Genomic DNA, 25,231 nt, shown 5'->3' with positions numbered 1-25,231 from the left:
TACCATATCCCAAACCAATACATGCAGTCGGCATACGAGGACTCACCAGCGATTGTGCTGACTGCATCAAACGCAACTGCTTAAGAACGAACTCCACCTTCTTCTGGGTGGTGAGAGAAGCCAGGTAGGCATTCATGCTTCTGCAGGCCAATTTAGCGTTGTCATAATTGTCTTTGGAGGTCGTAATTTTTAAACATGAATTTCCAACCAAATGCCAGCCAGCACCACAGATATTTTCTTGTATTAAAAAAGGAAAAGGGAAAAAAGTCTTACAAAAGCAGGCAAAATTCATGAGAATTTTGGAAAACTTAAAGTAATGTGTTTTCAGAGGGGGAGGAATAGTGGAAAAGGACAATAAAATTTTAAGAATAAAAATAGGAAAAAAGCCCCAGCAATATTTGCAACCACTGCCAAATTGTGATTTTGACCCCAACTTTCAAACAAGCTCAGGAGCAAGCCTAGCTTCCCACTCTAAAGCACTGTGCTGTCCACTACACAGAAATAAAAGAAGACAACACACTCGCACACTGCTCTCTGTCCCCAAAATTTGATCATTTTTGGTTTGTTCTGCTGAGGCTGCCTAAGAGCTAGAAGAATCCAGTTGGAAGGAATGCACAGAATTGGCTGTACAATATGATTCTTGAAATTTAGGAGTTCACCACTTCTAATCCCCTTGACCATACAGAAAGCACTGAACAAAAGATATTTCTCTATTTGGTGATGTGGAGATGAGATGACCCAAGTAGGCTAAATGATCTCTGAAGAATTAAAATTGTTACTAAGAGGAACATGCCTCTCAAATAATACCAGCAATCCAGGTAGACAGAGGTTACTGTGAGAAAAATAAAAGTTACCCAGGGATAAGGGAAAGGCAAGACAAGGATGATAAGTCTAAAGTGTATTCAACAAGCTAGAGGCAACTAGGTAATGCAGTGCATAGAGCCCTGGCCCTGCAGTCAGGAGGACCTGAGTCCAAATCCAGCCTCAGACATTCACTAGCTAAGTGACCCTGGGCAAATCACTTAACCATAACTGCCTCAAAAACAAACAAACAAAACCAAGTTACATGTTATAGCTCCGGTCAGAAGCATAGTGGGGACCAGATTTATTCACCTAGTCCACTGCCTCTACAACAACCTGAGGTGTGAAGATTAGCTATAAAAATCTCTTTCCTGAATATTTTGGGGGGATTTGCTCAATTACAGAGGCTCAAATACCTGCCAGAACAGCCTAGTTCTGAGTAAAACCAGATGCCCAAAGAGACTAGATGATACACCAAATTCTCAGGACTCCTAAAATTAATCTAATCATTTTTAGGCCTCCAGAATAAATAAGCCTGAGGACTACAGTTGACATTTTATTTCCTCTGCTACCGCTTCGCTCCATCAGAGGAAGCTTTGGCCATTCAAACCTAATCTGGTGTAAACCTAAGAGAAAAAGTATTGAAGAGACTGATTGCTAGTATCATATCAATAGCTTCTATTTCCTACTGGTCAATAGAGGCAAAAAGTGGAGTCCAAAGTGTTATTTTTTTCACAGAAGAAAAGTGTACCTAGTTTCCAGCATTATTGGGCTATACATACTACTTAATAGGTAATACAGAGATTGTGGGAATTAGAATACTATATATAATAGAATACTATAATTCTTTCCAAAGACAGTAGCCTCACATTATTTTTTATTAAGAAATACAGGAATCAATTCTTTCCTCCCATGTAGCTCAACATAAAATCTGTGGGATAAGCAAAGTACCTAGGATTAAGTCAATAGATTCATAGGCAGTTAGCTATCTCTATCCACACTTACCAGGCAAAGCAACACACTCTTGATTCCTGGGTTCCCACTGGCAGTTCTGGTCCATGGCACAGCTCTTACAACTTGTCTTCTTATTACAGTAATACATTGGATTATTTGGACAATTCTCATATTTGGAAATAGAAACCTAAAATACAAGTCAGGTTTAATCATTTTCCTAGAATGTCTGTTCACAAATTTAATGATTAGTATGTAATTTTGCAGAAAATTATAGCCTGGAGAAATGGGTGGGGACAGGATAGAGGGAGAAGATGAATCAGGAGGAGTAAATAATGAAAGTCAATAATGAAAGTAAATCAAGAAATAGACAGGCATAAATCCTAGCAGAAACACTACTATGACAAAAATCAAGAGACGCAGGTCCTAGTCTTGGCACTGTCATTAACTTGTGTGATCTCGACAAATCAAGTAACCTCCGTGAGAATCAGTTTCTTCATTTAGAAAAGGAGAGGTTTTAACAGGATGCTCTCTAAGGTCTTTTCCAAGTCTAAAAGGTAGGGTTCTATGAAATACATTGTATTTTAGCAATTACATTTTAGCAATTTCATTTTACAAACTAACATTTTAATTTTTCAATAACAACCACCAAACATCATATATCATAGCAATACAAAAGGTGTCAGATCATCTTTATAAAAGTGTCAGGTCCTCTTCTCTTATTGCTAAAATACCCTCTATTTTCAGTCTCATTTCCCCCTCCCTCACCCTGTGATCTTGCCAATCTGGCCTCCTTTCTGCCCCTCCCACACAACATACTATTTGCTATATCCAAATCTAGCTGCCATTCCTGGAATGTACTCCTTTCTTTTATCTGCCTCATGGAATCTCTCTTCTTCTAAGATGTTGCATATACAATACAAATGTTATTACTCCATTTCACAGAAGAGAAAACAGAAGAAGAGAAGGGGGAATGACTTGCCCACAATCATGAAGCAAATACCACAAAAGATAAGACTCAAATCCAAATTCCTGACTCCATAGCAGCCACTGCAACTAAGCCCCAGGAGCTAACAGGAATGAGAGACAAAAAGACTTTCCAAAAAAGAAACCTGGAGAATTCAGAAACGCATACTGGTGTCTCGCACATCTTAAAATAACTTGGGAGCTTTGGCTACAGCTCTACCGTCAGCAAAGCAGGTACATTAAAGTGAAAACTGTGACTCTAAGGATGTCTTTGCTGATGTACAGCCCTGAAGATCCTATCACTGGAAACAAAGTGTTAGAAATTTCTTACCTGGCCTTCGGTACAGTTGCTGTTCATGGAGATGCAATGATCATTACACCACTGGCAGTCATTTGTGTTGGCTGTACAGCTGTAACAGTCTGTGTGCTGATCGCACTTGTCATGATCAGCAGCTATTGAGAAAAGAAATTTATTTAACTAGAGATAGTTCTGTTCTCCTGGCATAAAGTCACCAGAGGAGATCAAAAACTTTATGCTATAATTCACACAAAAGTGAATTTGTTCCAAGAAACTATACCTTACAAGTTTGGAATCTTTTCCTCCACTCCAAGAAACTGAATGATATCCTCTATATTATAAACAAGGAAATTTCTACATTTAATTTAAGCAGTTCATATTTTCATCTCAGACAACTTCTGTAACTTTACCCCTTTACTTCAGTGGTACAGTGCTAATTCGGTTGATTTTGTTCATCTTAATTCATAAGCAACTACTACATTGAGCAACTACTCAACGCTTATAGATATCTAAAAATGGTAACAAGTGAGTCTGGTTTTTTGTTTGTTTTTTTCTTAAGGATTTCTTTTATCTGTGGGTTTGTGTGATTTATCCCCAGTAGAACATAGATGGTCTTCATCTACAGTAATTCCATAATCACTTAGGAGGGTACTTAGCACAAAAAGGGAGAAAAACATAGCATAATGATTTGTTAAGATGATGTCAAGCGAGGTTTGCTTTTTTTGATGATGGGGAAACATGAACATGTTTGTAGGATAAAGGGAAGGAGCCATGATATAAAGAGATTGAAGATAAGAGAGAACAAGTGGGGTAACAGTAGGATCAATCTGCCAAAGTAATTGGGAAAGGATGGAATCAATGATGTGTAAACAGAGGTCAGCTTTCAAAAGGAGAAAGACTCTATGCTGGAGAATGCAGGGAAATGGAGGGAAAGGACCCACCAATAAATGGCCAAGGGATATGAGGACAGGAAGAAATCAAAGTTATCAAAAATCATATGAAAAAATGTTCTGAATCACTAATAAGAGAAATGCAAGTGAAAACAATTCTGAGGTACCACCTTACACCCACCAGATTAGCCAAGATAAGAAAAAAAGAAAATGCTAAATGCTAGAGGGCATGTGGGAAAACAGGCGCACTGATGTACTGTTGATGGAAATGTAAACTAGTGCAACCATTCTGAAAAGCAATTTGGAACTGCTCCCTGAAAGCTATAAAATGTGTATACCCTTGACCCAACAAATGATATATTAAAAAAAATTTATAGAAGTTCTTTTTGTGGTAGCAAAGAATTAAAAACTGAAGGGATGATCATCAATTGGGGAATCACTGAATAAGTTAGGGTATATGAATACAACTGTGCTCTAAGAAACAAAGAAGGACTTATGATAAAAAAAAATATTATCCCCCTCCAGATAGAGAACTAATGGACTCAGAGTGCAAATTGAAGTATATTAAGGATATTTCCTTTTTTTCCTTGTTTTTTTGCTTGTTTTTTTTCCCCTGGAACATGGCTAATGTGGAAAAATATTTTCTATGACTTCATATGTGTGCTGGATATTGTATTTCTTGCCTTCTCAATGTTTGGGGAGTGGGAGGGCAGGGAGAGAGAGAATTTGGAACTGAATATAATACTGAATAAACATTTTAAAAAGAGTATGGAATGAAAGAGGAGATGGTGGGATAAGATGTCTGAATGATTTATAAGATGAAGAGGAAGGGAAAACAGGGAGCTCTCAGTTAATGGTCTCAATTTTTTCAGTGAAGTGTGAGGCAAGGTCATTAACTAAGAACGTGAGATAAGGGAGTCCTGTGCTAAATTTAAGGAGAAATGGGAAGATATGGAAACAGATACTTTTGAAAGAATGACAAATCAATGAGGGAGTAATAGAACGTTTGCTTTGCTGGAGTGAGTACCCAGTTGAGATTGATATATATTTGTAGTGGACCCAATCAATGTGGTTTCATAATTTTCTCCATTTCTAATAGGTAGCATATGAATAGGAAAACAGGAAGTTGGATGGTGGACACAATCCAAGGTTGGGATTTTAAGAAGACAACGTGTGTTAAGACAAGGCAGGGAAGGGATTTGAGAGTGGAGGATAAAGAACAGCTGATTTGGTTTACCAAGGAGTCAAGAAAAGAGAAGGAAATGACAGGAATGGAGTTCATGGAAAGGATGAAAAGCAGAGTACGGGTCATAAGACCAAGGGAAACAAGAAACGATAAAAGATTATGATCATATGAAGTAATTTCAGGGTTTGCAAACAAGGAAGTAAAACACTTGTGGGTGATGGTAAGATAAAGAATGTGACCATCTCTCTGGGTGTAGCTGAGGTGCAGTGAAGAATGAGGACATGGAATTGAGTACACTGAGAAACTAGGAAGTTAGGGTATTTGAGAAAGCATCAAAATACACACTAAAACCCTCTAGTATGAGGGCAGGATATGGGAAGGAAAGAAAGACTATGAATCAGGCACTTAACTCAGTGAAGAAGGAAGAATAATGTTCTGGGCATCTACAGAGATAACAGACACCAGGGTCTGGAATGAGTGATAAATATGGATTGAAAGGAGTTCAAAGGAGGAAAGGCTGCAACTGAAGGTGGTAGAGGAAGAGTCTGGTATATTTAGTATTTATGCTTTTTAAAAATGTAATTTCTCTGTGTTCTAATACATGGTCCATTTTTGTAAAGGTATCATGTGATTCGGAGAAAGGTACATTCTTTAATGTTCTTATTCAAAAGATCCTTCAGATCGAAATTCTCTAACAGTTGTTTTAGGTCTATATAGTCCTTATTTATTTATCTTTCTGTTAGATTTTTCTAACTCTAAAATAACTCTGAATTTCTGAAAATTGTGTTAATATTTGTCCTTTTGCAATTCATTTAAACTTTCCTTCATGAATTAGATGCTATGCTATTTGGTGTATATGTTTAATATAGATATTGGCTCACTTACCTAAATTAATTTATTTATTCAGTGCCATACCAATCGAACTACCAAAAAATTATTTTACAGAGCTGGATAATATAATAACAAAATTCATCTGGAAGAACAAGAGGTCTAGAATATCCAGGGAATTAATGAAAAGAAAGGCTAGGGAAGGTGGCCTAGCCATACCAGATATTAAACTGTACTATAAAGCAGCAGTCATCAAAACTACTTGGTACTGGCTAAGAAACAGAGTCGTGGATCAGTGGGATAGGGTAGGTATACAAGACGCAGTAGTCAATGACTACAGTAATCTACTCTTTGATAAACCCAAAGAATCCAACTTCTGGGCTAAGAATTCACTATTTCACAAAAACTGTTGGGAAAATTGGAAAATGGTAGGGCTGAAACTGGGCATAGACCAATATCTCACACCATATACCAAAATAAAGTCAAAATGGGTTCATGATTTAGGAATAAAGGCCAATACTATAAGCAATTTGGGAAAGCAAGGAATAGTTTACCTATCAGATGTATGGAAAAGCAAAGAATTCATGACCCAACAAGAGATAGAGAGCATTACAAAATGCAAAATGGATAATTTTGATTATGTTAAATTGAAAAGTTTTTGTATAAAAAAAGCCAATGCAACAAAGATTAGGAGGGAAGCAGAAAATTGGGAGAAAATCTTTACAACTAGTGTCTCTGATAAAGGCCTCATCTCTAAAATATACAGGGAACTGAGCCAAATTTATAGGAATACAAGTCATTCCCCAATTGAAAAATGGTCAAAGGATATGAACAGGCAGTATCAGAGGAAGAAATTAAAGATATCTATAGGAATATGAAAAAATGCTCTAAATCACTACTGATTAGAGAAATGCAAATCAAAACAACTCTCAGGTACAACATCTCTCCTGTCAGATTGGCTAAAATGACAAAACAGGAAAATGATAAATGCTGGAGAGGATGTGGGAAAATTGGAACATTGTTACATTGCTGGTGGAGTTGTGAACTGATCCAGCCATTCTGGAGAGCAATATGGAACTATGCCCAAAGGGCTATAGAAATGTTCATATGCTTTGACCCAGCAATACCACTTCTAGGGTGGAATCCCAAAGAGATCACACAAGTGGGAAAAGAACCCGTACGTACAAAAATATTTATAGTGGCTCTTTCTGTAGGGGACAACCATCAATTGGGGAATGGCTGAACAAGTTGTGGTATATGAAGGTAATAGAATACTATTGTGCTATAACAACTGGGGAAGATATGGACTTCAGAATAACCTGGAAAAACCTACACGATATAATGCTGAGTGAGCAGAGCAGAACCAGGAAAACATTATACACAAGCACAGATATATGGATTCTGTGATGAATAACCCTGATAGATTTTGCTCTTCCCAGCAATACAATGCAAAGACAACTCCAAAGGACTCATGATGGAGAGAGCTATCTACATCCAGAGAAAGAACTATGGAGTCTGAATGCAGATTGAGGCACACTGTATGCTCGCCTTTTTTTTTTCCCCTTTGTTTTTTTTTCTCCTTTGTTTTTGTTTTTTTTGTTTTGTTTCTTCTTTCTCATGATTCATTCCATTGGTCATAATTCTTCTTTACAACTTGACTACTGTGTAAATAAGTTCAATGCAAAGTTACATGTAGAAGATATATCGGATTCCATGCCATCTTGGGGAGAGAGGGGGGGAAGGGGAGGAAGAAAATCTGGAACTCAAAATTATGTGGAACTGAGTGTTGTAAACTAAAAATAAAAAAAAATCTTAATTATTTAAAAAAAAAGAAAAAAAAGATATTGGATCACTATCTAAATAGTTCCTTTGAAGAATAATGTAGTTCCCAGTTCCAATGTGCATACACTGTAATTTTTATTTAATCACTGTGAATTTTTATTATCAGATACCAAGATTATAACTTCTCTTTTTAAAAAAAAAAACTCTTACCCAGCCTCTTATTTTCCTTTTTTTAAAAATTTGTCTTTATATTCTAGATGTGTTTCTTATATATGGAAGAATGCTGGGTTTCAATTTCTTACCCATTGTTGAACTCTCTTTCATTTTACTAGGCTATTTGATCTATCCACATTTAAAGTTATGATTATTAGACTTGAGTTCATTAATTCTTTTATTTTAATCCTTTTTTTCTTTCAAGTCGGTACTCTGAATAGAAAATATAAATAAAAACTTGTAAAAAAGTAAAAAAAAAATTAACTCAGTACTTTCTCATTGCAATTAATTCTGTTTATCCTATTTTGATGCTAGTTTATGCCCACAAAGTTTCCCTTCCCACATTCATTTATCTCATTTATCCCAATTTTTCCTATTTTCCCCAATATTTGGCCTTTCTCTTTCCCTATCCAGTTAAGTTATAGGTGCAACAAATCTTCCCTATGCATCTCCTTTACAATCTCTTATTTTAAGTAACATTATTTTAGCTATCTCCTTTTCCAAGTTTTTCTTTACTTCGTTCTCTGTTATTTCTCTTCTCTGACAGCCTATTATTTATTTTATTTTCTGACTCACAGATGATACCCTCAGCTATTCCTTCTTCATTTTCTGCATGCCTAATAAAGGTAAAGAACCTGAAGGACGAAATATGAGTTCCCTCTTATATGCTGGCTGCTTGTTATTTCTTTTGTAGATTTACCCTACCCTCTATTTTCTGATAGGGCTCAATCTCAAAAATATCAATTCGTGAAGAAAGTAACATCAGATGGACATAGTGCTATGTGGTAGTAGCCATTTGGAACTTGAGCTCCTTTGCTTTTTGGAATATACCATTTCATTCTTTGCTCTGAGTTCTCATTACTGCAGATTACTCCTGAGTTATTCAGATAGCATCTGAGGGTCTTTCTCATAGGTATTTGCAAAATTGGCTTTTTTAATATCCATATTTTAATTTTCCAAGTTTTTTTATTTCTTTCTCTCATATTCTGCTTCTTTGAGAAGATTCTCTAGTATGTTTCAATTTTTTTGGCAACTCTGTCATCTATGTTTTCTAATCCTTCATTGGAAATGTCAACTCCTTTCCTAAAGTTATTCCTAATTTCTTCTTCTAAAGGTTTTATTTCTCTTTTGAAGTTTCTGGCCTTTTGCAAAAAAATGAGTTTTGAGGAATTGGTTTTATTGACTTTCAGTGGTCCTGAAGGTTCTAGTCAGGTAAATTTCAATTGTTTTCCTTTATTATCCTAATACCAGCTTATGGTGATTTGGGTTTTCTTTGAGGTTTTACTCATTCTTTTTTATGATCCTCTCAGTTAGTTTATCTGCCTGTGAACTAGGTATTTATTCAAGCCTTCTTTTATAATCTTGGTCACTTCCCTTTGGCTTTTCTCCTCGTTCTTTAGCCTTTCTCCCCTCCATTGCTACTCAAACCTCTGAACCTGATGATTGTCCTTAGCTTGGTCAATTTGAGGGTTATAAGGATCAGTTTAGTTGAGTCTTGGCTGGTAAACTGAAAAAATAAGAGGGATGAGGGAAAACCTGGTTCCAGATTACTTTCAAATTCCTATTTCCTCAGGAGTTAACACACTTACCCTTGAAATCGGTGGCTCTGACATGCAATAGGTTGTGGTCTGGGGGCACAAAGCGGGGACTATAAGATTTTAAGTCCTCCTGCTATTTCATGAGGTTTTTTATTTTATGCACTATTTCTTCTTATCTTTTGGATTCAGCTTCACTAACTCTATTTCTCCCTATGTTGGGTTTTGTTTGTTGGGGGGTGGGGCAGGGCAATTGGGGTTAAGTGACTTGCCCAAGGTCACACAGCTAGTACATGTGTCAAGTGTCTGAGGCCAAATTTGAACTCGGGTCCTTCTGACTCCAGGGCTAATGCTCTACTCACTGCGCCACCTAGCTGCCCCTATTTCTCCCTATGTTAATAATCAGAATTCCTTTTTCTGAGGTTTTTGGATTACAAAGAGTTCCTTAAGGCACCATCCAGCCAATGATGAGTTGGCACAACACTTTTCAAAGCTGCCTTTGCATAGGGGCTGCTGTGGTGATCTATGATATTCTCAGAGCCATGATAATTCACAGGCATTGTCTGTCTCCATCATCCAGCTGTAGTCATCATTCCAAAGAGCTTAGGAATAATTTCTGGGAATCCTGACATACGCATATCTCCTGGACCTTCTTTTCCTTTATATCCCAGCCTACTTTTGCTATTCTCACTGCAGTAAAATACAAGGACCAGAGGGAAATTTCCAGAAAGCTTATTCTGTTAAACAAGGGTGTTTCTAAATTTAGTTTCAGGGACTTCAAACATCATATGGTATCTCAGTATACAAGACAAATGTACTAATACTAAACTGCTTCACAATTTTAAAACAATTAAACAGCTTATAAAGAGATTCCATAAGTTAATTCACCAAAAACAAAAAACCTACCACCACCAGCAACCACCACCAAGAAATAAAACTAGAATTAGTTACATTTTTTAAGCAAAGAAGTAGCACATACTTCTTTTTGAAAAGCATTCTGCTCTTGTCTTCTCTTCTTGCGCTTCAGTTGCCAATTCCCAAGGGATACACTGAGATGAATTCATATTCCACACACACCGGACGCCAGGTCCTGCTGCTACACAAGTGTCCTCACTTTGATGTGCTTCACACCTTTCTGCTGTAAACATCAGGATATCGCTGAGCAGAAGGCTGTTGAAACCTCCAAATACATACATAGTGCTAAATAAGAAAAAAAAAGTGTTTTTATCCCAAATTTGCTATGTGTGGAGCACATACTGTACTAGTTATTTGAAGTCATTTTACCAAATGATACTTATGGGCACCATAACTTTGAAAAGACATTTACAAGCAGGTCAAAAGGCACATTTCCAAAATGGTAAGAAAATGGGAGATCAAGCCAACCAAGGACTGATTGAAGGAACAGCTACGTTTAAACTGTAAATGATGTCTTGTGGCAAGTGGTGGAGGGTAGCAGGGTTTGTATGATTGCAGTTTTGAAATTACTGATAAACTGTCAAGTGAAAGAAGGATTCACCTTGTTCTGCCTGGCTCTGGTAAAAAACTAGGAGCAACAGAGAAAAGCTACCAGGAGGCACATTCAGTTCCATATAATGAATAACTTTCTAACAATTCAAGCTATCCAAGAAACACATGGGATGTAGTGGTAGGTCATGTCTTATCACTAAGGTAGAAGCATCAACTTGTTAGGGATGCTGAAGGAAACAGATGTACTGGGTTGAAATAGATGACCTCTAATTCAAGATTTTTCTTGTCTATAAAATTCAATATGACTAAGAGTTTGGTGTGACTACTGGAAAATAAATTATTTTCTCACTGTAATGTTAGGCTATATAGAAAAAAGTACATTACCTAAAACAAGAGAAATAATCACCTTCCTGCATAGTACTCTGCTCAGACCTCAGGGTAATGTGTTTAGTTCTGGGCCTCACATATTAGGAGCGATACTGACAAACTGGACCAGGTCTAGAAGAAGGCACAATGTGTGGTCAGAAAACCATGCCAACGGAAGATCAACTGAAGGAACAGGGATGGTCTAGTCTAAAAATGAGAAGAATAAGGGGGAATCTGATCGCTATCTTCACATCCCTAAGTAGTTGTCATGGGAAAAGGGGAGCAATTGTTCTGCTCAGCCCCAGATAGCAGAATTAGGATGAATGGGTACAAGTTGAGTCAAGTGCCAGGCACTACGATAAGATACAAAGAAAGGCAAAAACAGTCCCCAGCCTCAAGGAGTTCACAAAGCTAATGGAAGAGACCACAGGCAAACAACTCTTTACAAACAAGATATATGCAGGATAAACTAGAGATAATCTCAGAGGGAAGGTACTAGCACCAAGGGGGATCAAGAAAGGTTTCTCACAATAAGTGGGATTTTAGCTGAGACTTGAAGGAAGCCGGGAAAGCAGGAGGCAGATATGAGGAGGGAGTATATTACAGACCTGAAGGCTATCTGGTGAAAAGTCATGGAGTCAGGAAATGTTATTACATGGATGCAGATTTAAGCTCAATATAGAGGAAGGACTTAATAATTAGAACTGTCCAAAAATGAGAATGGCTACCTCAGGAAAAGCTCCTTGTCACAAGAAAAGTTGGTAGACTGGATAATCCTTCGTCAGAATGTTGCAGAAGTTACTATTGCTTGAGAGAGAAGTTGACGACTTCTGAGGTCCCTTAAAACCTTTAAGATTCTGCAATAGATGTCCTTGCCAATGGCTATGTATATGTGGAAAAAGGAACCCTATTTTTCACAAATCTCTACAAATATCTTTCTCTATGTGTATCCTGCTTCTACCTTTCATTCTTGTCCATCTTTAGCTACAACATACACACTCTTTCTTAAAGCTAAATGGTTCTAAGAAGCACCCCTTGGTATACTTAAGAAAACACTTCCACTAAAAATGTGTTAAAACATTACAATTTTAAAAGCACATAATCTACTGCATTATTGCCCAAACTCATCACTCCTGCGTCTCAGACCACATCCAGTCTATTGTACTGTGAATAGAGGTTCATGGTCCCCTATACAGCCACACACAGTCATGAATGTAATGCAGAATTAAAGGGAAAGAAGTGATTCTCCATGGTCATTTAGTCTACGATTCAGGTATCCAAAAAGAGCTGTACTGGAAAAGAATCCCCTAGAGGCAGGATGGAACATTGGACTTCTTGATTCCCAACAATATCATCAAAGCCTGAACAGGTAGGAAGGGGCCAAAGAGAAGCCATGTTTTTGGGTGTGTGGACTCCCTGAATTCTCCCAGTGCTAGTCCTGATTGTTATTCACAGCCTAGGAAAGAGAGACTATTCCTCTGGTATTCTCAGAGGACAATGGCAAGGAAGCACTCCTCACGTAATTAGACCATAGTTTCCTTATTAATATTGTTCTTGGCAAAAGATTTTTAGGGAGACCCTCTCTAGCCTGATTACAAGTTAGACATAGAGAACTAGAACAGGATAGTGCTTCTCAAAAGTAAATGTCAAATCCCAGGGAATTCACAGCAGGTCATTGGTTTGTTGTTTGTTCTCAAAGAGGACCATGACATCAGGAAGGTGATGTCATAAAATGCAAGTGAACTGGATTTAAGTGAGGGAGGGTTATGGAAAGTTGTCACTAGCCTCACTCTCTCCTCCAGAACCATTTGGGTCCAGTGCCTAGATATAGATCAGGATGACTGGAGATGGCCCCGGATGCAGTGGGAGGCCTTGGCCTTTTTAAACTAAGGTCTTTCTCAGGTCTCAGTTTAACTGAGGCAAGGCCCATTCAGTGATTAAGACTAGATAAGAAATGAGGTAAAAAATGTCTTCTTTTACCTAGTCAAAAACAACAAAAAATCAACTTGGGAGGGGAAGATCCTTAGCCATCAGAGCTCAAACAATGACCATGTGAGGCTTGGGCTGGGACCTACTATTGGCCAGTCCTTAAAAAATAATATAGTCCCTAAACCCCAAGATATAGCATGAGGCTGTAATGATCAAAATTTACATTCTTTTGGACAGAGCACCCCCAGGTAAGGGTATGATTCCCTATGTGGACAGGGCAGGGGGGAGAGGAGAGAGGGAGGGAGGGAGGAAAGGATGGAGGGAAAGATGGGAGGAAGGAAGGATGGGAGGAGGGAAAGATGGGAGGAAGGAAGGAAGGGAGGAATGAAAGAAGGAAGGAAGGAAGGAAGGAAGGAAGGAAGGAAGGAAGGAAGGAAGGAAGGGAGGGAGGGAGGGAGGAAGGGAGAAAGGGAGGGAGGAAGGAAGGAAGGGAGGAAGAAAGGAAGGGAGGAAGGAAGGAAGGGAGGAAGAAAGGAAGGAAGGAAGGAAGGAAGGGAGGAAGGGAGGAAGGAAGGAAGGAAGGAAGGGAGGAAGGGAGGAAGGGAGGAAGGGAGGAAGGGAGGAAGGGAGGAAGGAAGGAAGGAAGGAAGGAAGGAAGGAAGGAAGGAAGGAAGGAAGGAGCTGCGTTTCCCAACTGGAACTGGCCAGTCATATCTCCAAAGAGATGTCAAATACTAGTTGCAGCTACTGCATAGTCTATGAAACTGCCAGACACTCCTAGGCTTTAACAGTTTATTGTCATATGAAGGAAACAAATGAAGTTAAAAAAGTTATTTGTTTTCTGGGAAAGGGAAGAGAAGGAAAGAAAAAAAAAGTATTTATAAAATGCATACTATTTGTCAGGCACTACGCTAAGCCCTTTTATATATATTATCTTATTTGTTCCTCACAACAACCCCAGGAGTTAGGGGTTATTATTATCCCCATTTTACAGCTGAAGAAACTGAGGCAGACAGAGGCTAAGTGACTTACCCAGGGTCACAAAGCTAGTCAATATCTGAGGCTTGATTTGAATTCAGGTCTTCTTGACTCCAGGTCAAAAGCATTAAGGGGCCATAAGAAGCCACAGAAGGATTGTGGAATCTCTGGCCAGAAGAGATTTTAAAAATCATTTAGTCCAACCCCCAAAGCGGAAATGACTTCGTCACAAAGGTTGTAGAAGGCAGAACAAGAATTCATCCTCAGGCCTTCTGACTGCTGAGCCAATCACAGCATCATTTAATCTGATCAAATACTTAGTCTTCAGTACATGTTTATTGAATTAATAATGACAATAAAAATTCACCCTTGATGACGATGATGACCAGCACTTCTGGAGCGCTCTCAGGCTGGCAGAGCAGCTAACCAATATCATCTCATTTCAACCTCACAATGACTCTGAGAGGCAGGCACCATTACTATTCCCATTGTACAGATGAGAAAACTAAGGCAAACAGGGCTCATACAACTAGTCACCAAACAGGTACCACAGGGAAAGCTCCACTGAGATCATTGGACATAAAGCACTTTGCAAACTCCAAGGGGTTCTGCAAATGATGTCAGTGAGGAAAGCAGTCCCCTGACTCCAAGTCCAACACTCTATCCACCATGTCACACCACAAAAGTATTTGCCCAGGAGCTTCTACTAACAAGGCACCAGTAAATCATTCCATTTTAGTGCCATAAACAGCTCGAATGCAAAAACAGAAGAACAAGCCTAAATAAGACACAAGGCTACCATGGCCTGTTATTAGCACCCATACAGAATTATAGATCTAGACCTGGAAAGGATCTCTCATCCAGTCCAATCCCTTCATTTCGCAAATAAGGAAATTCAGATCACAAAGTTTATGTGCCTTGCCCAAGGCTATAAAAAGAATAAGCGGCAAAGCAGAGATTTAAACCCAGGTCCTGTGACTCCAAATGGAGTATACTTTCTACCTATGTACTACACTGCTTCTTATGCCTACACTGTCCCTAATGAAACCTGGCCACCAGGTTGAGAGCAAGAATAAGTTCTGTCTTTAAGATGTCTATGGTCCATCCAGCAGGCAGCTGATGACATGGAAATAAAATTCAGGAGAGAAATTAAGATAACATCTATAAATTTAGGAGATGATAATTAAACCCACAGGACCTAAGATCACCAAGCGGGCAAACACAATAATAATAATAGGGTCCAAGACAGAATCCTGGGGTATTCCCAAATCAAGCAAACAGAAAATGGGTGATGATCTTGCAAATGAAATTAAGGAATAATCAAAGAGGAACAAGGAGGACCAGGAAAAAGCAATATCTCAGAAGCCAAGGAAAAGGAGTGAGTTCATTAGGAAAGATTAACATTATTAAAAGCTTTAACAGGGTCAAAGCCATCAGATTTAGAAGTTAAGAAATCAAAGGATCATAGATCTACAACTGGATGGGTTTTCATAGGCCATCTGGTCCAACCCTCTCATTTTACAGATGAAGAAACTCAGGCCCAGTGAGGTTGTGACTTTTTCCCCAGGGTTACACAGGTAGTATCAAAGGCAGGATTTGAATCCAGGTCTCTAGAAACCCTGTATATATGCCCCAGGGAAACATCAGACCTCTCTTCTATAAACACTGGGCTAATAACTGTTTTGGTAGAGCTATACAGGGAATTACTCCCCTCCCCAACTATTCGTATCTTCCTCCTTGATTCTTCTCGATAGTTTACCTGGAGGAAACTGCATGTCACTAAAGTCATTCCTTGGCTTACGAGCAGTGGTTGCCTCCATTGGATCTATCTTCTTCTGTCCCCTTCGGAAAGAACCTCACATCTACTGCTCAGGTCTATGTGTTTACAGATCCCCCAACTTCCCTTTCTCTCTGTATCGCATTGTCATACTTTCCAACCTCATGACACAAGTCAGGATTCCCTTCTGCCATTTCAGATAATTGTTTGTTTTTAAAACCACTTGATACCTCATTTTTAAAAAATAAACATTTCATTCTCCCTGAAAGCCTAGAAAGGCAGTTCCTCAAGTCCTTACATCTACTCTTGGAAGAAGGAACATGGCAATTTGAGGATGCAGAAAGATAAACATCACAAACTCACTCTCCCTGCTTTTTGCAGATGAAAGAGCAATTACAATATAGTAGGGAGAGAAGTTAGATTACAAGGGGCTGGGTGGTGAGGAAGTAAAAAAAAAGTAGATGTGGATAATTCTTCTTAAGAATTTGGCAGTAAAAAAACAAAAAAGGAAAATGCAGAATAATACCCTTAGAGTGCTGGCAGAGAAATAAGGCTTCTGTCCTGATGGAGTCAACTCGATCAAGCAAAAACCTGTAGGCCAAAGGAGAAGGAAAAGAAAGGAGAGTGGGAGACAGGGGAGGGCAAATGGGAGAGAGAAGATTTAACGGAACTGAATCATCAATGGAACAAGCTCCAAGGGGAGATAATGGGACCAAGGGCACAAGGAGAAGTGGGTTTGTTGTTGGCAAGAAGAGTCATGTTGTCCTTAGATGCAGAATAGGAATGAGGCTTGAAGGGATATTAAACTGTGCATACCCTTTGACCCAGCAATACCACTTCTAGGTTTGTATCCCAAAAAGATCATAAAAATGGGAAAAGGACCCACATGTACAAAAATATTTATAGTAGCTCCTTTTGTGGTGGAAAAGAATTGGAAATTGAGGGGATGCCCAACCATTGGGGAATGGCTAAACAAGTTGTGGTATATGAATGTAATGAAATACTGCTGTTCCATTAGAAAAAATGAGTAGGTGGACTTCAGAAAAACCTGGACTCACATGAAGTGATGCTGAGTGAAGTGAGCAGAACCAGAAAAACACTGTACATGGTAACAGCAACACTGTTCGATGACCAACGTTGATAGACTTAGCTCTTCTCAGCAAACTGAGACAATTCCAAAACACTCATGATGGAAAACGCCATCCACTTCCAGAGAAAGAACTATGGAGTCTGAATGCAGATCGAAGAATACTATTTTCTCTCATTTTTTAAAATTTTTTACTTTCTCATGGTTTTTCCCTTTACTTCTAATTCTTCTTTACAACATGACTAATGTGGAAATGTTTAATATGATTGTGCATGTATAACCTATATCAGATTGCACATCGTCTTGGGGAGGGGGAGGGAAAGCAGGGAGAGAAAATTTAAAACTCAAAATCTTATAAAAGTGAATTCTGAAAACTAAAAGTAAATAAATATTTTTAAAAGGAAGCAGGAGTAAAGGAAGAAAAGATGAAGATGCATTGAGGCAAGAACTGAGAAAATGCACCTTCTTTCTTCCATCGGAGAGGTGAAGGGCTATGGATGTGAAATGTTCCATACGCTGTCACAGACACATACATGTATCAGCTAATTTTGCTGAATTTTTTTGTACTTTTTAAGGGGAAGATTCTTTTGGGATGTGAGGTAAGACATGTATATTTTTTAAAATAAGTAAAAAACAAACCATAAAACAAAGATTCAGGGAGATTTAGGGGCATGAATTGGGAGAGAGGAAGATACTCATATCTGATAGCCTCTTTTTTCTAAATAAAGCAGGAAGTAAGAATGTTGGTTGGGGGGAAGGGGAGGCAGGAACAAAAAACGAACCTTGAACAAATAAGATTTGGAACAGTTACAAAGAAAAGTAAGATATAAAATCATTAAGGGAAGAATAAAAATTTGGCCATGCAGTAGTGAGGAGCCACTTGAATTTAGATAAGATCAATTCACAGTGGACCCAGTTGACAATGAAGTACAAAGTTATTCCCACAACATTCAGCAGTTTGAGAGTAAGAGCAGAGAAAGCAGGGGACCGGAGAGTGATCCAGGGTTGACTATTGGCAGGGATTGAATAGCAAAAAGAAAAGAGGGCAAAGGAACCTAATCACAGAAGGCTGTAAACAACTGAAAGATCAACTGTGGAGCTGTGGAGGGATGAATGCAAGAACAGAAGGGCATCAAGTGAAGGTGAAAAGAGAGAAATGGAGGAACTGGAGGTTTTATAAGGCCAAAGAACAGGTTTAGAAGGAATGATGCATAAGGAAAAATGGAAAAACAAGAGATTGTGGTCGGAGAAGGGAATTTCTGAGTTTAAGTTCATGCATTTGGAATATTCTGCCTCAAGAAGTCATAGGTTCCCCTTTGCTGGAGGTCTTCAAACAGACTCTACATGATCACTTGTCAGATATGTTACAGTGAGCATTCCTTTCAGACAGTGCAGGACTAGAAGGTCTCCCAAATTCTGTGATTTTTGAGGTGGCACAGCCATGGATGATGGTAATTTCTAAGTTATGACCATCCTTGTAAGTGGCTGACACAGAGTGAAGTAGAGGTCATGAGAGCTGAGGAAACAGATGAATAGGGTTTGAAATAACAACAACATACATACTGAAATGCCCAACTACGAGAGCAGGGATTGGGGTAGGAAGAAAAACTGTAATGAAATACTTAAGAAAGGAAAGCCAATGGCCTCTCCAAAAGATGACAATAAAGATTTGGACCAGACAATCTCTCTGGATAAAGTATGCCTCAGAGGAGGAGCGACAGAGGGTTGGTGGCAGATGGAAGATCCGGAGGTGGCAGTTAATAACAAAACCTACTATTCTTTTCCTAGCCCAGTTTATGGGAGGACAAGAAAAAAGGCAGAACTAGCATGAGAGAGGAACAACCAGTGATGTTGCATCTTCCAAAGACAGCCAGGTTTTCTGTTAGTGCAAGATGGCAGAAAGAGTATGAAAAGAAAAATTGAAAATGAAGTGTGTTCATTTCAGGATAGGGGGTCCAAAAGGACCAGGACCTGAAGGGCAAAAGACAGGGACTGAAGTATGGTAGTACTGAACTGGATGGGAATAAAAGTATAGTGAGGAGTAAGAAAGAGGGGCTTTGTCCTGGGAGACGGAAGTCTGAGTCACTAGGATTAGAGGGAGAGGAGGTACAAATGGGCTAACCATAGGCACTAGTTAGTTAGGGCCTCTAACTCCTAGGATCCTAATGATGAAGTACAGTGCTCCCTCTCCAAATACCAAAGAGTCGAGGTAGAGACAAGGGACAGAAAATAGGTCAGGCAGGATGGTCTGGGGCGCTAGGAACTGAAAAAGGCAGAATTCATATGTGGCACCAGGTATATGTGGAACATCCTCAGGTCCTGGTCCTTTTGGCATTTGATCTAAAATCTGAAGCCCCAGGCAGGACAGTACTAGGCATCTGCTTATGGTCCAAGCCTTTCTGATTCCAAGGGTAGTCTAAGACTTAACTCCAGCTCTTCCAAGAGTGTTCCCTTATCTAAAAATGTTCTTCTATATCATCTAACTAGCCTTGATTCTGAAGCTCTATCCTGTTGTAAGCTCCTTGAGAGTAGGGATTGTTTCATTATTTGTATTTGTACTCCCAGGAACCAACCAGGAGTAGACAGTTAATAAATATTTATCAATTAATTTACTGAATGATTAGCCTCTCTTTATGAGACAGCTAACACCTGAGGGGGAAACTCCCATGCCAACATGTAGCCCTACCAAATACGTGTCCTACCCACAAATTAATTTTTAAAATAATAAAAGCAATTATAACATGACATTATTTCCCTTTTGTTGCTCAGAAAAAAATGAAATGTGACTTAGTTCCTAATATCAATATACTTTTGAAATTCACAATTGTATAATCTGTTAAGAAAAATCAATGGAATGTATGAGCCTACAAATAATAAAGCTTTAACCCAATTCCACATATTTGCAATACTTTTTACTTTTACCCTCCATTTGTTCTAAAGCATAGTTTTAAAATTTGATGTTATCAACCTGTGCCTTTAGTCCCACTGTATAGCCTCAACACCACGGAATTTCATTTTAAGCCATGATCTGAAAAAAGATGAAATTAACAAGCATTTTTAGTCCAATTACCTGTTATACAAGACTGCTGAGTGGCCAAATCTGTTAACATCGTGATGAAGATCAGGTCTTCGAAGTACTGACCAGCGATCACAAGCTAGAATTAAAAAAGACTTACTTCAAAAGTGCCTGCCATTCACGAAATCCAGGTTCTGACATTGCTTTTTGGGGGGAAGGGCTAGAACAATCTCAGTGCCTCAAAAATGTCCCTGTTTCCCTCAATAACTAACTGATGATGGATTCATCTACTTTTGAAATAGGTATATGGCATTCAAGTTCATGTATCTGTTCCCATATGGACAAACACTACCCTCTACTGGCCATTAAAGGTAACCACATTTAGTAATTTTTAATCTGACTGCGGGGAGTAAGGGTTTGAAGAACTCTGTTAAAGCACAATTATTTGCCCCAATGAAATACAACTCAGGTGGTCTATCAAAAAGGTCTTCTGAGATCAGTCCTTACAAAAGAATTACAGGTGCATTCCACAATATAGGACATTTTAAATTCAGAAAGAGAAGGTCCCTTCTAAGAGGTAACTCGACCCCCTCTCAAAAAATTACTTTCTAACACTACTTAACCCAAAATATGTCAGAAAAAAGAATTAGCAATGCCTTTCTAAAAATATGAAAACTGTTAAATAGGTCTCAAAAAAAGAACCTCAGCTCTCTCTTCCCTATACTGTCTTATACAATATATAAAGGTACATTTTTCGAAAGGCTCCTTGAAGCCTAAAAAGGGAGGGACAGGAAGGAAAGTGAATAAGCATGCATTAAGCACCTACCATGTGCCAAGTGCTGAGCACTTTATAAATATTATCTCATCTGATTTTCACAAAAGCCTTAGGAGGTATATGCTATTATCATCACCATTTTACAGTTGAGGAAACTCTCTGAAGCTCCTTTAATGGTAAATTAGCTCTAGAAACTTACCAATATCATAGGCCATGAAATCTGATGAAAAGCACTTGGCACCGTGGCTCATTGAGGTATCATTGTGTGTGTTTCCTCCAAATACCAGCATGGTTCCACTGATTATCACAGCCGTGTGCAAATAACGGAAAAAACGGCTATCCTTAAGAATGGTCCTTTGAAGTTAAGGGAAGAAAGGGCATTTTAAAAATACTTGTTACTCACTGACAAATGCATCATACCATTTCATTAACTTATAAAAAAAATACATGACTATGGTATGGCTTCTCCCTTGTTGTCATGGCATTTCATATTTAAAATAAAGGTCCACATGAATGTGAATTGCTACCATAGTCCTGGGAACTTATCACTTTCAACAGCTACATTTTCCTCCAAAGACTTAGCTCATAGGATTGAGAACTGATAAGGGCCTTAGAGATCATCTGACCCTTTCCCCTGATTTTACAAATGAGGAAATTGAGGCCTAGAGAAAGGAAGTGATCAACCCAATGTTCTACAGATAGTAGGTAGAAGACCCAGGAATCAAAACCCAGGTCCTTTGACTGGTCCTTCTCTAATATGCTGTGTCTTGTTTTTCCTGTTATTCCCCTCTCCTAAAAATCAAATTCAGTCTATTCAAGGATAGAAAATATTAATCCAGCTGAAAGTTCCTCTGAAAAAAAAACCAAAATACTTCCTGCTTGACTAACCTAAGTTATAGGAACTCAACCCCTCCCCCATTGCTAAAGTCACAAAACCTATAACTTTTGAGGAATAGATGAAAATCAGATGTGTGCTTAATAACTTTTTAGTGGAATTTTAAAATTCCAAAATATCATGCCAATTCTGTTCAATGCCCAGATAACATAACTGTTATAACTAGATTTCATATCTCAAATTACTCACTTTATACTTATTATAATTATCAGGATTTTATTATCACATATATTTTATGAGGTAAGAGTAAATATTCTGCTTATCTATATAACATGGATTACATTCTAATCTAGATCGAATAATAGCACCCCAGTTATCCATAAGGAAATTCTAAGTAGTCACAAAGTTTATTCAAAGAAGCTCATGTACTTTATTCAAAGTAAAGACCTTGGGCCCAGACTCAAGTTTATTTATTTTTACTTTACAAACAATTTTGACAAACTCAAGAACCTATTTTTCAAATCCCTTGTGTGAATTAGGAGAATAGAATTAGATGTACAATTAACATTTGTACATCTACAAATAGATTTGTACAATTAGTACAAGCAGACAAACAGACAAGAGCAAAAACTGACAGCCAAAATCTCAAACAAGAACTCAAAAAACACAGCCTGCTCAGGTCATTCAATGAAGGCACAGATAGGCTTATTATACTTTAACAGCCCCTGAAAACATAACTTTATGGAAGTACAGAAAAATAACAGATGTTTATAGTAATGACCCTTAGACTAAGTCAACAACAAAAAAAAACCAAATCATTAAACTGCCTGGCTGTGATGGTGCACACCTCTAATTCCTGCTCCTCTAGTAGGGAGTCCCAAGCTTCAGTGGGCTAAGCCATTGGGCATCTGCACTAAATTTGATGTTGTGAAGGGGAACCAGGTAGCCTAAGGAGCGCTGGAATTGTCACCAAGGTAGGAAACAGAGCACGTCAAAGCTCTGATGATGACAGGAGTGGGACTGGGCAGTGAGTGGCCCCTGCACTTCTAGTTTGGGTGACATAGGAAGAAACAGTCTTTAAGGAGAAAAAAAAAACCATTAAATTGTGTTCATAAAATACTACTTAAGAAGGGATGTTTGTAACTGAACAGGGAAAATTTCCTTCCCAAAAACACTAAAATAAAGTTTGAGTGCATGAAAGGGTAAATCTTGTCTACCTAAAACACTCAACAATCCACAATAACTTCAATCTCTAAGAATTCTAGCCAGCTAGGATTTTACTCTGGCACTATAGAGATATGAAAACCCAACATGAAGTAGGGGTTTCAGGTGGTTTTCCCCATTTTCCTACACAATAATGCAGAAAGGGGGAATATGAGTTATTGTGTACTTCCTAACTTACCTCTGTGCAATATTACACATCAAGGAACAAAATCAACAATTATATTAAGGAAGAAAATACCTACCACATCTGAGTATCCACATCATACTTATATAGATCATCAGCAAGTCTATATTTGTTGGCACTGAAAGCCTTATAACCGCCATGTATGTAGAGGGAATTTGTCTTGGCATCATAAACACTACTGTGGCCATAACCTCCTTGTACAAGAGCACCCTGAGTTTGTAAAATACTCCATGTATTCTCATCTAAAAAAAGAAATACAATTAAAGTCAAATACTACAGGTTGCTCAACTTTGGAATCTTAATATATGTGATAGCTAAAGAGAAAAGACATTAGGAGACATAGTTCAGCTGACCAATTTTCATTTTTAAATTACTATTAATAATAAGAAAAACAATTGCAACAGAAATAGTAGACAATTCAGGTGGATTAGAAAACACCAACTTGTTAAATACTCAAATTTTAATTTTAATGGCTTTCATCTATAGGGGGCATCTGAGCAAAATTTAGACTCCGATTTACTACAAATGTTTATTTAATGCCCATGATTTTTTGTGAGGTCCATAGTAAAAGGACAAAGGAATGAAATTGCTGGCAGGCTTTTTTTCTTTTTAATATAATAAATAATTTTTATTTTCAAAACGCTGAATAATAAAATGATGACAGATTATAAAATTATGAAAGGCAATCTGGTTACACTACCAAATTCCCTACCCCTGAACTATTCCAAAGGTTAAGAAATCAAAACTGATCAGGTTCCAGGCAGAACAGGTGACCTTTTTTCCTACTCTTTATATCTGGCATATTCAGCAAGATTTACAAAGTCAACAGAGGTTAAAAAGGTAAGTAAGCCCCACCCAAGCACAGACTAGGAGATCTAGCCAGCCAATGAAAGGTAAAATCTCTCTGGGTTACAACCCTAAGCCAGGCACAGCAGAAAACCTAAGAAAATGTGATAGAATATAAAGAAATAACACTTCCCATTTCTCCCATTGTTGCCTACTTAGACATAATTCAGACTGTTCTTCAGGGAAACTTGTTGAATCTGAAACAGCCTGGCTCCAGAACTCTAAACCCATGTCCCCTGTGAAAACCTTTTCCTCCCAAGGAGGACACAGTACAAAGTACTGTCCAAAGGCAAAGGGAAACAAACTGACAGAATATGCTGAGCTGAACCAGGTTGCCATTGGACATTCTTGGAACTGAAATAAAATAGAAAGGGAGGTCAAAAGAAAAGGGAAAGAATTTGGAATTAATGGCTAAAACCAAAGAAAAGCCACTTTCTAGTCTTGTCAGTTAAGTGGCCTGGGCTGCTCTGCTGTAGTGCTGACAGGCCTTAAAACCAAATTAAAGTGATAAGGTTTTATCCTATTCCTCTCATGTCTGACCTGCCAGGGTAACTATCAGACAATACACACCCACTCCTTAGTACTAATTTCCCAGGTGGAATGGCCAGTGTGCTAAATGATGACTGTGACTAAAATTAATATCACCTAGAAAAACTAAATGATTTTGTGTTAACAAACTGTATTGTAATCTGCTTCCTTAGTAGCCACTTCCTCATAGTTTAATAATGAGAGGCTAAAAGAAGAATACAGTACACCAAGGAGGTATTGGTTGCAGAGCCCAAGGGGAGGATAAGGTACTGATGCTGAGATGGTAAGGAGAGAAAGCAAGTGATAAGGAGCTGGCATGCATTTAGAACTCTGACCTAGACCTAAGTGAAAAGCTAGCACATCAAAGAGTGATTGGACTTGAATCCAAAGGGACAAGCTAGGAATAACGAATAAAAGTTGCCAAGAATATAATGTCTCCTCCAAGTAAGGCAAAAATCCTAACAGAAGTATCCAAAAGTAGAATGGGTTGCTTCAGAAAGTAGTTGTTTCCCCAAGAATGGAGGCGTTCAAGTAGATTTCAGATAATCACTCGTCAAAGATGAGGTAAACAGGGAACGCCGGTATGAGTCAGACTAGGTAACCTGTCATAAGCCTTCTGAGTCTGAGATTCTGTGATTCTGAGGATTCAAAGATTCAGCAGGCTAGAACGATGAGTAAAATGAGTAAGATTCAATGCAATACAAATAAATGCGAATTCCTACACATAGCTATTTAAAAAAATGAACTGCCCAAATGGTTTTTTCAAGAT

General features: G+C 38.3%; 1 protein-coding gene across 1 annotated transcript in view; it reads right to left on the bottom strand.

The window, feature by feature from the left end:
* Positions 1–25,231, bottom strand: part of ATRN (attractin) — a 243,133-nt gene that overhangs the window by 139,863 nt on the left and 78,039 nt on the right. Inside the window, exons 9-15 of the mRNA XM_036764167.1 lie at positions 23,147–23,330; positions 21,045–21,199; positions 20,125–20,209; positions 10,430–10,650; positions 3,050–3,171; positions 1,807–1,942; positions 47–237 (exon numbers count right to left, since the gene is read on the bottom strand). Of these exons, the coding sequence (XP_036620062.1) occupies positions 47–237; positions 1,807–1,942; positions 3,050–3,171; positions 10,430–10,650; positions 20,125–20,209; positions 21,045–21,199; positions 23,147–23,330 (1,094 nt within the window). The remainder of the gene's footprint in view (positions 1–46; positions 238–1,806; positions 1,943–3,049; positions 3,172–10,429; positions 10,651–20,124; positions 20,210–21,044; positions 21,200–23,146; positions 23,331–25,231) is intronic.

Source organism: Trichosurus vulpecula, chromosome 6, assembly GCF_011100635.1.
Source record: "Trichosurus vulpecula isolate mTriVul1 chromosome 6, mTriVul1.pri, whole genome shotgun sequence".
Lineage (NCBI taxonomy): Eukaryota > Metazoa > Chordata > Mammalia > Diprotodontia > Phalangeridae > Trichosurus > Trichosurus vulpecula.
This window is presented reverse-complemented; position numbering and strand designations above follow the sequence as displayed.